General features: G+C 47.0%; 1 protein-coding gene across 1 annotated transcript in view; it reads right to left on the bottom strand.

Annotated features, from left to right (window-relative positions):
• Window positions 1–15,448, bottom strand: part of LOC126427307 (uncharacterized) — a 128,016-nt gene that overhangs the window by 90,187 nt on the left and 22,381 nt on the right. The window contains exons 4-5 of the mRNA XM_050089612.1: window positions 9,683–9,775; window positions 8,671–8,751 (exon numbers count right to left, since the gene is read on the bottom strand). Coding sequence (XP_049945569.1) covers window positions 8,671–8,751; window positions 9,683–9,775 — 174 coding nt within the window. The remainder of the gene's footprint in view (window positions 1–8,670; window positions 8,752–9,682; window positions 9,776–15,448) is intronic.

Below are 15,448 nucleotides of genomic sequence, written 5' to 3'. Positions count from 1 at the left end.
TTTTTCAGAAAATTAAATTTGCTTTCAACACTGTAATCTCTGCCCTGGCTAGAGATATGGTGTGAATGTTATTCATTTATTCATTCTTTAATTTACATATTGCATTCCATAAATGAAGACGTGGATGGATGTGTGATGAGCCACACTGCAAATCTTAAAGCAGAAGCTCCCACATGGATTTATCTCTGTGAAGTGTAGTGACAACCAGCTGTTTGTGACTAGTGCTAATCTACTCGCACGGCTAATTAAGGGAACTAGTAATAGGTTATTTTGTATGTATGTATATGTACATTTACTACTATGAAAAATATCATTGTTGCTCCTGCTACATTGGTCAGCTACTTATTTTACCTAGAATTTCCATATACATCTATACTCCGCTATCCACTTAATGGCACATCGCAAAGGGTACCCCATAACCCTGCTGGTGATTTCCGTTCCCATTTCACTCACAAATATGAGTGAAAAAGACTGTATATGTGCCTCTCAATCAGCCCTGACTTCTCAAATTTCACCTTCATAGTCATTATGTGCTGTGTATGTTGGAAACAACAAAATCGTTCACCAGTCAGCTTCAAATGGCAGTTCTCTAAATTTTCTCAATAGTGTTTCTAGAAAGAACATCACCTTCCCTCTTGGAATTCTCATTTGAGTTCCTGAAGGATCTCCGTTACACTTGTGTGTTGTTTGAACCTACCAGTAACAGATGTACTGCTTCTCCAACAAAGTATTAATTTGCTATCTTGCTTGCTTGCTCTAGCTTCTCATGCAATTACCTAATAAAATTCCCAATTCCACAATTACTACAGAATCTTGCTGGCCATGTGCCAGTATCAAAATGGTCAGCCCTATTTTTCTGCATCATTATTAAGCTCTTGCATTTTATGCTCCCGAGACCACAAAGGTTGCATGTCCACTCTAGCTGACAGAGCTAAGATATTTACTGCACAACTGCATGTACTACTCAGCATCACTGTTATGGTCACACGTCTTATTTGTAGATTTCTCAGGTGTCTACCACTGTTTAATCTAAGTTACGTATTTCCAAAGTTGGTTGGTTGGTTTGTGTGATTAAAGGGACCAGGCTCCTACGGTCATCGGTCCCATTTTCCAAATACTAAAAACACCCACAGACGACACAGAACAAGAGAAACTTAGACAAAGACCAAACAAAAAGGACGAAAATCACACAGTGTGACGGTGGTTGGCCGACCATAGAAATAAAAAAGGAAAAGCCAACCACTTAGAAACACATTAAAAAATCAGTTTAAAATCGTAGGCCAAAGGCCAGAATGAACACAAAACAATAAAATAAAACAGAAACACTCAGATTAAATGATAAAAAACCCCTGCCTGAATAAAACGTAAAACTAAGTCAGCCATAGCAGAATCTGTTGAAAGGGCAGGGAGCATGTCAGGCAGTGCGAACGACTGCCTGAGCACAGCTAAAAGTGGACAGTCCAATAGAATATGGACCACTGTCAAAACGGAGCCGCAGCGACATAAAGGTGGGTCCTCATGCCGCAATAAGTGGCCATGCGTCATCCATGCGTGCCCAATGCGCAGCCGGCAGAGGACAACAGACTCCTTGCAAGAGACCTGCAAGGAGGAGCTCCACACACCGGTAGCCTCCTTGATGGCCCGAAGTTTGTTTCGTGAAGGCAGGGCGAGCCATTCAGTGTCCCAAAGGTCCAGAATTTTGCTGCGTAGGAACGCTCGCAAATCTGTCTCCGGGAGGCCAATGTCCAGAGATGGTGTACTGGTGGCCTCTTTCACCAGGCGGTCAACATTTTCATTTCCGGGTATCCCAACATGGCCCGGGGTCCAAACAAAGACCACAGAGTGGCCGCAACGCGCAAGAGTATGCAGGGACTCCTGGATAGCCATCACCAGACGAGAATGAGAAAAACAGTGGTCGAGAGCTCGTAAACCGCTCAGGGAATCGCTACACATCACGAAGGACTCACCTGAGCAGGAGTAGATATACTCTAGGATACGAAAGATGGCGACCAGCTCAGCAGTGTAAACGCTGCAGCCAGCCGGCAATGAACATTGTTCGGAATGGTCCCCTAGAGTAAGCGCATAAATGACATGACCAGCAACCATCGAGCCGTCAGTGTAGGCAATGCCAGAGCCCTGATACATTGCAAGGAGGGAAAGAAAGCAGCGGCGGAAGGCCTCCGGAGGGACTGAGGGACAGAGTCCTTCGGGCCCTGGGCCAAGTCGAGCCAAAGGCAAGGGCGAGGAACACACCATGGCGGTGTACGCAAAGTGGTCCGAAAAGGAGGTGGAACAGTGAAAACCCTCTAAACCCGGAGAGAAGTTCTTTGACGCGGACCGCGATCGTACAACCTGACCGGGGCCGACGTTCTGGCGAATGGACGACCGATTGCGGGAACAGGAGATGGTAGTGCGGATGCCCGGGCATGCTAAAAACATGGGCAGCATAAGCGGCCAGCAAACATTGGCGCCGTAACTGCAGTGGAGGGACACCTGCCTCCACTAGTATGCTGTCCACAGGGCTGGTACGGAAGGCACCAGTGGCAAGGCATATCCCGCTGTGTAGTATTGGGTTCAGCACCCCCAGCACAGATGGGGATGCTGAGCCATAAGCCAGGCTCCCATAATCCAGACGAGACTGGATTAACGCCTGGTAGAGCCGTAACAGGGTAGATCGGACGGCGCCCCAACTGGTGTGGCTCAAGCATCTCAGAGCATTTAGATGCCTCCAACACGCCTGTTTAAGCTGCCGAATATGAGGCAGCCAAGTCAACCGAGCATCAAAAACTACCCCCAAAAACCTGTGGGTCTCCACCACAGCAAGGAGTTCGTCAGCTAGATAAAGCCATGGCTCAGGATGGACTGTTCGGCGCCGGCAGAAATGCATAACACGGATCTTGGCAGCCGAAAACTGAAAGCCATGTGCTACAGCCCAAGACTGTGCCTTGCGGATAGCGCCCTGTAGCTGACGTTCAACAGCTGCAATGCCAGTAGAGCTGTAGTAAAGGCAGAAGTCGTCAGCATACAGGGAAGCGGAGACAGAATTTCCCACCGCTGCAGCGAGCCCGTTTATTGCGATTAAAAACAGGCAGACACTGAGGACACATCCCTGTGGTACCCCGTTCTCCTGGACTCGGGAGGAACTATGAGAGGCCGCGACTTGCACACGTTAGGTACGATACGACAGAAAATTGCGGATAAAGATCGGCAGAGGGGACCGAAGACCCCATCCATGAAGCATAGATAGGATGTGACGGCGCCATGTCGTATCGTACGCCTTCCGCATGTCGAAAAAGACAGTGACCAGGTGCTGACGGCGCGCAAAGGCAGTACGGATGGCCGACTCCAGGCTCACCAGATTGTCGGCGGTGGAGCGGCCTTTATGGAACCCATCCTGAGATGGAGCCAGAAGGCCCCGTGACTCCAGTACCCAGTTCAACCGCCGGCTCACCATCTGTTCAAGCAACTTGCGAAGAACGTTGGTGAAGCTAATGGGATGGTAGCTGTCCACCTCCAAAGGGTTCTTCGCAGGTTTCAGAATGGGGATAACAATACTTTCCCGCCATTGCGACAGAAACTCACCCTCGACCCAAATGCAGTTGTAAAGGTCGAGGAGGCGTCGCGTGCAGTCCACTGAAAGGTGTTTCAGCATCTGACAGTGGATGCGATCTGGCCCAGGAGCGGTATCAGGGCAAGTGGCAAGGGCACTGCGAAATTCCCACTCACTGAATGGAGCATTGTAGGATTCAGAATGGTGGGTACGAAAAGAAAGGCTCCGACGTTCCATACGCTCTTTAATGGAGCGGAAGGCTAGTGGGTAATTGGAAGAAGCGGAACTAAGAGCAAAATGCTCTGCCAAGCTGTCGGCAATTTCGTTGAAGTCTGTACAAACTGCTCCATTCAGTGAGAGCGCAGGGATGCTGACAGGGGTTCGATAGCCGTAGAGGCGGCGGATCTTGGCCCAGACCTACGATGGAGAGACATGGAGGCCAATGGCGGACACATACCGCTCCCGGCACTCCTGCTTGTTTTGGTGGATAAGGCGGGAGGCCCGCGCACGCAGCTGTTTGAAGGCGATGAGGTGTTCAATGCAGGGATGTCGCTTGTGACGCTGTTGTGCCCACCGGCGATCTTTAATCGCCTCAGCAATCTCAGGCGACCACCAAGGCACAGTCCGCCGCCGAGGGGTCCCAGAAGAACTGGGAATGGCAGATTCGGCGGGAATAATGATGCTGTTGGTGACTGAGTGAACCACGACATCAATGTCGTCACTAGAGAGAGGCTCAATAGCGGCAGTGGAGGAGAACAAGTCACAGTCAGCCTTATTCATAGCCCACCTGCAAGGGCGCAGAGAAGACTGACACTGTGGCAGTGACAGAAAGATCGGAAAGTGGTCACTACCACACAGGTCGTCATGCACTCTCCATTGGACAGACGGTAAGAGGCTAGGGCTGCAGATCGAAAGGTCGATGGCGGAGTACGTGCCATTCGCCACGCTAAAGTGTGTGGAGGAACCATCATTTAAAAGCAAAAGATCGAGCTGTGCTAATAAATGCTCAATGGTGGCGCCTCCACCTGTTGCCACTGACCCACCCCATAGAGGGTTATGGGCGCTGAAGTCGCCCAGTAACAAGAAAGGTGGCGGCAATTGGGCTATCAGAGCAGCCAGGACATGCTGCGTGACAGCACCATCCGGTGGAAGGTAAAGACTGCAGACTGTAACAGCCTGTGGCATCCACACCCGAACAGCGACAGCCTCTAAAGCTGTTTGTAGAGGCACAAACTCGCTGTGAAGAGAGTTAAGGACGTATATGCAGACGCCACCAGACACCCTTTCATAAGCTGCCCGGTTCTTATAATAACCCCGATAGCCACGTAGGGCGGGGGTTCGCATTGCTGGAAACCAAGTTTCCTGAATAGCAATGCAGAAGAAAGGGTGAAGGCTGATAAGTTGTCTGAGCTCAGCTAGATGGTGGAAGAAACCGCTGCAGTTCCACTCGAGAATGATATTGTCCATAGTTGAGAAAGGCGTGAAGGGACTGGGGAGGCAGATTACGCCTCCTGGGCCCCTGCTGCTACTGAGTCACCACCTGTACAACAGCCATCCATTGCGTCCGAGTGACTGGCGAGATCCAGGTCCTCAGCGGACGCCAGAATCTCCACCTCATCTGCGGATGCAGAGTTAGAAGGTGGCGGTGGGACAGGTGCCACCGCAATGTCAGGATGCTTGGGAGCCTTTTTCTTGGACTGCTTTGCGCGCTGTGCCTTCGGTGGTTCTGGCTGGGAGGGCCTCACTGGGTCAGTCTCAGGGACTGAAGACGACCGTAACGCCCTACGACCAGCGACTGCTGGTTGTTTGAGATACTTGCTGGTGTCTGCTTTGGCACTGGGCAAAGCCTGGGATGGGAGGGCCCCAAGGGACCCCTTCCGGGCGAGAGGAGCCGAAGAAGGCTCACGCTTCTCCAGCTGGGAAGGGGGAACAGATGTCCCCGATGGTTGGGGTGGTGTTGCTCCTGAAGTAAATGGAGCAGGAGCAACATGGAGTGAAGTGCCCCCCACAACCAAGGGGGCTGGTGAATTCTGACAGAGCTGAGGTCGAACTGTAGGTGACGACACGGTAGAGGTTCGAACTGGTGTTGAAGCAACGGCATAGGTGGATGTCATGGGCACAGGATGTAGCTGCTCATATTTCCGCCTTGCCTCAGTGTAGGTCAGGTGGTCCAGGGTCTTATATTCCGTTATCTTCCTTTCCTTCTGGAAGATCCTACAGTCTGGTGAGCAGGGGGAATGGTGTTCTCCGCAGTTAACACAGATGGGAGGCAGAGCACATGGAGTATTGGAATGTGAAGGACGTCCACAATCTCGACATGTGATGCCGGAAGTACAGCGAGATGATATGTGCCCGAATTTCCAGCATTTAAAACACCGCATCGGAGGAGGGATATATGGCTTCATATCACAACGGTAAACCATCACCTTGACCTTTTCGGGTAAAACATCACCTTCAAAGGCTAAGATGAAGGCACCGGTGGCTACCTGATTATCCCTCGGACCCCGATGGACGAGCCGGACGAAGTGAACACCTCGTCGTTCTAGGTTGGCACGTAGTTCATCGTCAGACTGCAGAAGAAGATCCCTGTGGAATATAATGCCCTGGACCATGTTGAGACTCTTATGCGGCATGATGGTAACGGAAACATCCCCCAACTTGTCACAATTGAGCAACCTCCGTGACTGAGCAGAGGATGCTGTTTTGATGAGTACTGAACCAGAGCACATTTTGGACAAGCCCTCCACCTCCCCAAACTTGTCATCTAAATGCTCCACAAAAAACTGGGGCTTTGTTAACATAAACGATACCCCATCAACTCGCATACACACAAGGTATCGGGGTGAATATTCTCCACTGCCTTCTTTAGGTATACGTTCCTCCCATGGAGTGGCCAGGGAGGGAAATGATCTTGGTTCGTATTTCTTGCCGTTGAGGTTAGACCTCAATCGCTTAGAGACTGCTGGTGGACGCCCACCAGCGAGAGATGATGTACCACGCTTCATTGCGGGTCATCCGCCCTGATGCCACCCACTCCGACCAGGGGCTCTCCCCATGGGCGCCACACAGCCACAGCAAAGACAACCTGGCAGGATGGCCTTTGCCGGGAGTCCCGATGCCCCAGAGGGATAGGCATCTACTCCTCGGCATACGTGGGGAGGTAGCAGCTCAGGCATCAGCAGTGCGTTCCCTGTGTAGTCAGAGTGCTATCACCAAGAGGGTACATGACGACCCCACCACAACGGACTGGCTACCATGCTGGATGTCGGGTGTCGAAATATCCATGTACATCACGAGGGCAAAGATGGAAGTGCACAATGGAGGGAATGTATGCTATCCGGAACACACTCCAGCGGATGTGGCCGGAAGCTTGATTGAAATCCAACTCCATCACAATATCGGGTGTGCCAGATCTTAGGGCAAGATGGATTTAAGATGCACCACGTAAGGCGTCCTTCCCCAAATGGTACGCACTAACGGAATTCGGAAAGGAAGTGGTCAAACCCCTTAGGGGACCATCATATTAAAGGCCGAAACAGATGAGACTCCTTTTAGTCGCCTCTTACGACAGGCAGGAATACCGCGGGCCTATTCTAACCCCTGAACCCACAGGGGGAATTTTCAAAGTAACAAGTGGGGTACAACATCAGTGATTTCAGTGCCAACCACATGACATGGTATTCCAGACCACACAATCAGCAACACACTGTTCTTCACACTTGCTATGGGAGCAGCACTCCATGCAGTGGACACTATCCCTGAACCTCTGGCCCTGGTGTCATGGAGACATCTTGTTTGACCTGTGATCTCTTGGGCTGCATATGAAGGCCAGTATGGCCTTTTGTATTTTCATGGTAAGTGGTCACCAACTACAATCCAGCCATTTTGACAACTACAGCTATGCCCTAGGACACCCTACAGATCACTGTTTTAACCAAACTCCTCATATGCACATCCCTGACTACTATGTGCAGCATTCTCATTTCTGTAAAACCCTTCTTGTGGAACAACACTACTACTGTTTCACTTACTGTCCTGTCTACTTGAGATGCCAATGCATCCCTTTCATTTGTTTAAAATGGCATAACATGAGTCCCTGTGACATTTAAGTCTTGGCCTGTTAGCTGTGAATCAGCTACACTCCTTTATATACTCTCTGAGCTGTTCCTAGCATGATAGTTTGGATCCTAGACCTGTGTGCTTGTATAATCGCCACACATTCCAGTGTCTGAAGAAGCTAACATTTCAGTGCCTGAAAAATCCTTTATAACTTCAGAAAGTTTGTTTATGAACAATCAGATCAAGAGTGAGCCAGTACCTAACCTTCGCAAATGTGTGTTGAATGTTCCCCAATATTTGTCTAATTTCATTCTTGTGACATGTTTATCAATGTGAGCTTCTCCTTCCCTTAGCAAGGTCATAAAGCATATTTAAAAAAATAATCTTTCTTCTTCAGATCTGCCAGGACTCGCATGGTGAGGCCATACATGGCTTCAGCTATGTACAATCATTCACTAAAAGCTATAAGAGTTTTTCTATTAATGAAAATTTTATAAGTAATACAACAGGTACCACAGAAGCTGCCACAATATGTACAGGTTGTGGCCAACATATTGGGGCTGATCTAGAACCCACAAATTTCCTCTCTGTTTTTCAAATCCCAAAAACATTTTAGGGCAAACTCAAGAATAACTATGATTCACACAAAAGATAAGAACAGCCAGTGTTCTTTTGAATTCTATTTATCAGAAGTTGTTGAAAGTAGGAATATTTCTCAAATCATCTACACTATTAGAACTTACACTTCATCTAAATGTGAATTTCGCGACCATCACAAACAACCATTACACAATGTAGTTGATAACAACAAGGGCTACTGAGAACAGGATTATACCAGCCACTAGTCCCCTTCCACTACTATTTAAAACAGTCAGAATGTAAGAGGTGATATGAAAGTCAAGTGCAGGAGTACAAGAATACTCTACAATTACGAACAGCAACAAATTCCAGAGAACTGACAATCTGCGACAATTCCACTGCAATGCATCTTTTACTCTACACACTTAACAAAAGACTTACTACCTGAATACATGCAATACATCAGAGATGTAAATACTTACAGTATTCTCAGTTATATTTAATTCAGGATCCTCCTTGATAAAATCAGTGGACAAAGATATTCCCAATGGATCTTCAACCGACTGAAATAAGAACACAATCTGTGAATTATAACTGCTTGCTATCTTCTGTGTGTATATGACAGCTCTCAATATTCTTTTCTCATTAGTATCATCCAACTTTGAAGAGATTCTTATCAATTGGGAAGAGAGTGTGTCAGAATGTAGTCAAATCAGTTCTATTGCTCCTGATTTTGCTATCAGCCATTGTGCAGTACTTATTTGGCACACTTTCACTTTCTATTCCTGTCACATAATCCACTCTGATTTCACAGGCACTATGGCCTACTCTATCGGATGGTTGTACTTCCATATACAAATCTGATGTACGTGTGTGGCAACATTTCAAAATTAAACTCAGATAATATAAAGATGCAAATAATCTTCCAACAGTAAACCCATAAACAACAGGAATTTTTGGTCATTAAACAAATGAATGTGGCATTCCACACATTATCATCAAAATTACCCAAATTTAATGTTATTTACACAGCTTCTTGCCATATCACCATGTCTTTTCAGTGCCTGCTCTTTAGGAAACAATGTAAATTTATGTCATGTGTACTGGAGGAAAATAATAAGGAATTCCATAGCAGGATTTCAGTAATGATGTAAATACTACAGTGAATAGTGACTGGGAACTCTAGAATATACACCCATCACATGTCATAGTTCCACATATGTTACAGCACTGTGTCACAGAGGTGTAACAAGATTAACAATTACTTCCAAGAGGAAGCCTTCCTTGCTCCGTTTACACCAAATATGTACTTAAGGCATTCATTACATACCTGTAGAATCACAATAAAAAGTTAATGCAACACTAATGGTTCATAAAGATATGCTTGTTACAAGTGCTATTAAAATACTATTGGTAATACCCTACAAATAACACATCTAACTAGGGTTTCTTACTACACTTCCTGCACAATACAGTGCTTGTGTGAAAACTTACATTATGCTCAGATCCAGCAGCACAGTGTTTCAGTTCGGGGTCTTGCTTTACGCAAACACTAGGGTCGCCAGCCTTTAATGGGTCTTCAAGAAACTGGAAACCAAAAACGTGACGTATCAGGGCATCTGTCTCTTGTTCCTACATGGCACTGTCATACAGGGGGAGAGAGGTGGGCGGTGGTGGGGGTTGGGGCGGGGGGGGGGGGGGGGCAGGGTACAGAGCGGGGGGGGGGGGGGCAGGGAGACGGGGCGGGGGGGGGGGGGGGGCAGGGAGACGGGGCGGGGGGGGGGGGGAGGTGGCAGGGAGACGGGGCGGGGGGGGGCAGGGAGACGGGGCGGGGGGGCAGGGAGACGGGGCGGGGGGGGCAGGCAGACGGCGCGGGGGGCAGGGAGACGGGGCGGGGCGGCAGGGAGACGGGGCGGGGGGGGGGGCAGGGAGACGGGGCGGGGGGAGGGCAGGGAGACGGGGCGGGGGGGCAGGGAGACGGGGCGGGGGGGGGCAGGGAGACGGGGCGGGGGGGGGGCAGGGAGACGGGGCGGGGGGGGCAGGGAGACGGGGCGGGGGGGGCAGGGAGACGGGGCGGGGGGGGCAGGGAGACGGGGCGGGGGGGGCAGGGAGACGAGGTGGGGGGGCAGGGAGACGAGGTGGGGGGGCAGGGAGACGAGGTGGGGGGGGGCAGGGAGACGAGGTGGGGGGGCAGGGAGACGAGGTGGGGGGGCAGGGAGACGAGGTGGGGGGGCAGGGAGACGAGGTGGGGGGGCAGGGAGACGAGGTGGGGGGGCAGGGAGACGAGGTGGGGGGGGCAGGGAGACGAGGTGGGGGAGCAGGGAGACGAGGTGGGGGGGGGCAGGGAGACGAGGTGGGGGGGGGCAGGGAGACGAGGTGGGGGGGGCAGGGAGACAGGGTGGGCGGGAGAGAGGCGGGGGGTAGAGAAGGGGGTGAAAAGGGGAGTTTCTTATCAATCTATTTACACTAAGTGACATGCGCATAAAATATCTAGTCAGCAAAATCTTACAAGACCATATCCTGGGCGTTGGGCAATGGCAAAAGCAAGATTAGATTCGACGTTCATCATATTGCGATCATAATGATGATGCTATGACATATTAGAAAGTAACTTTTTATTCCAACACTGGACCATGTTACAACTGGTACGAGAGAGCGTTTGCTGAAGAAAATATTTATCATTTTAAATTCAACATCCTTTTTTCATCACAATTACTGGAACATGACGCTAATGATCTTGCGCACAAACTAAATCAGTGCTTAACCGAACTACTGTATTTAGAAGACGACTCTCACTTTGTGATTAAAAAGAGACTAATGGGACAGTCTCTTCAATACAAGCAATGAGCATAAATGCTCTTAATGATTGTGTTTTTGTTATGTAAGCATTGTCTCTCTATCCTATATCTGACTATCCTACTTTGCACATGCTGTACAAAATATTTGTCTACCTGCATCTATTGCTGCAGTAGAAAGAAGTTTTTCAACACTGCGGTGTACAAAGACATGGCTGAGGTCAACAGTGAAGGAGGATCGACTTAATGGCTTAGCTCTGTTGGACACTCACCCTGACATTGCTTGTCGTGCTGACAATGTAATTAACCAATTTGTCAGGAAGAGTAGGTGCATAGAATTCATCATTTAAAGTACAGAACCACAACTATAACTTTTTTATATCATGTATATGTGTATAATCAGTTTAAATAAAACTTTCTTACAATTTCCATATGACTTGATTAGCTTTTATTACAGTAAAAGTAAAGGTAGCTCAAGGTATCTTTAGGGAGCCCTCCTTGAGGTTTTTCTGTATCTGCCACTGTCTCATATCAGATATGGTGTAAGTTCAATTGGCCAGCTGTGAACTGAGGCTCGTGTGCAACAACAAAATCTGTTGGTTGGGCTCAGAGGACATCCTAGGCTCACTTTTTGGCTGTTGGCTGAAGAGGCAATGAACATTTGTAAGTGAGGCAAGAGAACATCTTTTAATTTGTAGAGTTAAGCTGTGGATGAACTACTAGCACCTAATTTTGAGCAGAGTTTAAGACTCAGATCAGACCTTTCATTAGTTTTGTGACCTCCACTACATATTCTCAGGAAAATGGTAGGGTCCCTATGTAGCAACAATGAGTACGTTTCAGAGATGTAAACTCACATTTACAAAACTGTAATGCATAGATTCGTGTAGTCTATTACAGAGTTGTCTTTTGTTTGTTTTGAATGGCCAGCAACTGCTTGTGTCAGGGGCTCAAACTGCAGTATGTGACACCAGCATAGCGCAGTAGGGGACGCATAATTACCTACTGAAAGGTAAGCATATTTTATTCAAACCAGTAGAAAATACAAGGTATCGGTAGTAAATCACTTAATGCTCCCAGTATGCACTGTTGCCCCTTTCAGATGCATTGATGAAGCTGCACAATGAGTGAGTGTTGACCATAATGGCACAGAGAGAGGAGGAATATCACACTGGCTGAATGTTTGTCCCCATTGTTGTGGGTTGATCCCAGCAAGCAAAATTATACCATATTGTGACAATTGTTTTTACCAAGAAATGATCACAAACAGGGAATGCTAATATTACACATTCATGTCCACAACGCTGGACAAATGATTGCAGTAAGGAAAACATGTTCAGACTGTAGGAACAGGACGTGACGATACATCGACATATCCGAAAGAATGGACACCACATATATAATTAAGGTGATGTCAGCCAATGATCCTTTCAGTGTAGATGCACACCACACTACCTCTTACAGGAACCAGTGAGACACCATGTGTAAGGAGGATCATGAGCATGAGCACTGCATCAGTGGTGAGTAAGTTCAGAATTTGGGTCTGACAGGAAGCATGCTAGAGTAGACCATGCAGATGTGATGACCACTGTGTCCACATGGCATAGTCGTCACTGCAACTGCCCAGTCCACATGAGACTTGGGTTAAATTCCTGGTCCAGCACAAATTTTTAACCATCCCCATTGATGTAAATTAATGCCCACAGACAACTAATGTCTCTACCTCCTTTGTCCCTGAGTCATTGTGGCTGCAGGATCAAAATGCTGTCTGTCCCCTTGGACATGTCCAAAAGAACGGACAACACATGCATATTTGACATGTTGAGATTAGATATGAATAAAAATTTATTTTGCAGTGATAGTGATTCCTTCCATTTATGTTTAACCAAAAATATGTAACTTTACCTCGGGCTAACTTTCATGACCTTCTTCAGTCAACAATCCCTTGCTTATTGAGCAGCCAAATTCTGCCTGAAATAACACCCATAGCACTCAAAATCAATTAGCATGTATTCATTAGGTTACCGTTACTTGAAGCAAAGGTGAAGCCCGTACATTATTTGACTGCTAACAATACCCTGATTTAATCAGGGTTGTTTCAGAATCAAGTTACATATGAAGGGCTTATTTCAATAGTGGTACAAGTCCATTTTTGTTCATCTTGAGATACAGAGTCCTAAAGTTAAATGAGTGCTGCAAAATCTGCAGTTGAGATACCACAAATATATTCAAGCATATGGCTTCTTGCTAGACACGATCCTTTCTTTCTCTTTGTTTGGATCATTAATTTCAGAAGCATTACAGGCAGAAAAGTGGAGGTAATGGACTTGTACCACTATTGAAATAAGCCCTTCATATGTAGCTCTCCTTCTCTCTCTCTCTCTCTCTCTTTCGCTCTCGTTTTATGATTACATTCCTTCCAAGCTTTTGTAATAAAGAGGTGCAATCCCATATTTTAATAACTTTAAAGTGTATTCATGGTCTGTTGCACAGATCTTAATTCTTTTGAATGAAAAGCTACACAGTGCAATAATGCATTAGCCTCCACTGGTGAAACATCAGAACAATAGCAAGCTACATATATATAGCTTTCTCTGTGTGTTTTACTGTTAATTCTTGAATAGTAGTACTGGAATGGATATAATGTGTGCACACTGTGTGCAGATGGAGGAGCTGGCCTCAGTTCACCAACAGCTGAAGATGCGTTTTGCCATATTCAGCAGCATTCAGGCTGCTGCCTATTGTAGTAGTGGGGGCCGAGAATCTGGCTCATCACATAGGATGCCTAAGCTGTCACCTATTTTGCCCACTGGCTCTGTTGTCAAGACACCTTGTGGTGTACCCAATGTGGCTGAGTTGTCCTCACCCAATGGTGAGGGATGGGTCGTAACAGTTAGCGCTGTTTGAGGCACAGAGTGATGTGGAGGCTGCCTCACCCATTCACCCTGTGAGTGGACTGGCAGGTGTTCATTCATCAGGGTCCAGACAGGTCCAAGTGGAGAGAAGTTTTCTAGTTAATCAGGACCTCCAACATTAAACGCATTATGGAGCTCCTTAGGGAAATGGCATCCAGGACTGGAAATGAATCCTATGCGTACTGAATATGTCTGCCATGGAGCCTCATCTGAGATGTGGAAAATGTCCTGCCTGTGGCTACAAAACATACAGGGTGTGGCTGTCTACAAGTTGTGGCTGATGTTGGTGCCAATGATACCCATCGTTTGGGTTCTGAGGCCACCTTCAGTTTATATTGAGAGGTAGCACAAATGGCAAACAGCTCTTGTGTCACACATGAGTGCATGCAGCACACACAGTTTGTATCAGCATTCCCAGAATTGATTCAAGTCCTTTGGTTTGGCGTGAGTGGAGCGTCTCAACCAAAGGCTTCATCGATTCTCTGACTGCCCAAACTGCAGACTGCTGGAAATGCATTATGAGGTGGAGAATTGTAGAAATACTTGATGGGTCAGTGGTGCACTACACAAAGCAAGCGTTTTTTAGGCTAGGCAGTTGTTTGAGGTCCTCTGATGAATGCACGCTAGTCAGACTGCATACAAAGTAAAGACCATTCTACCATCAACATGTTAACAGTAAATACTTGATGTATTTGTAGTTCCTGAATGTAATGCCCTCCAAGAAAGCCGTCATGTTCAAAATACGTTTCGACCAAAGCTGGCTGAAACACTGAGCAGAAACCCTTGAAATATTTAGCAAGCCATGGAATGTACACTGAAGAGACAGATGACACACCTGTGGGATGGTAGCATCAGAAGAGTGGAGGGGAGATGAAGGGCAAGAATGAATATGGGTGAAATTTGTGCAATAAATGAAAGCGTATGCTATTGGTGGTAACCCCCGAACAGTAGTGAAAGTAGGATTCTCAGACTCAACAATATTCTTATATTGCCAACATATATAACTATACTTAAAATACTTTTTGCCACAAATAAGTAGGCAGTTATGCAAACATTCATTTTAATTCTATATGTTTTGTGGATTAGGTATGACTGTTGGACACCATCACAAGAGAAGGTACTTGTATAGTTTACAATGTGGTAATGGCAGGTACATCACACCTATCCATTTGTACAATTCAGTTCTAATGTATCTTACTGTTTTCACGTAATTTAAGGCATAAAGTAATGACTAACTGCATAGCAGAAGTACTAAGTAATTGAAAGGTAAATCAACTTTGCTAGCTTTCCCACAGATACTGCTTCAGAACTATGGTCTCATTTTACAGGCTGACTACATTGTGGCAGCACTGTGGAGAAGCAGACTAAACAGTTTCACATGACCAGTAATTATGGGATCCATTTCCATTCTTGCAGATGAATTGATTTTTTTTCAAGAGCCATCATACAGGATCACAAAATCATTCAAGAATATTTGCACCAACTAGGTATGTCTGTAGTTTTGCACGTATTTCCTGTGACTTTTCTTACAAACTGGAATGACCTTTGTC

The sequence above is a fragment of the Schistocerca serialis genome, chromosome 11 (assembly GCF_023864345.2).
Source record: "Schistocerca serialis cubense isolate TAMUIC-IGC-003099 chromosome 11, iqSchSeri2.2, whole genome shotgun sequence".
In the NCBI taxonomy this organism is placed as follows: Eukaryota; Metazoa; Arthropoda; class Insecta; order Orthoptera; family Acrididae; genus Schistocerca; species Schistocerca serialis.
Note: the sequence above shows the minus strand (reverse complement) of the source record. Positions and strands in the feature narration are given on the sequence as shown.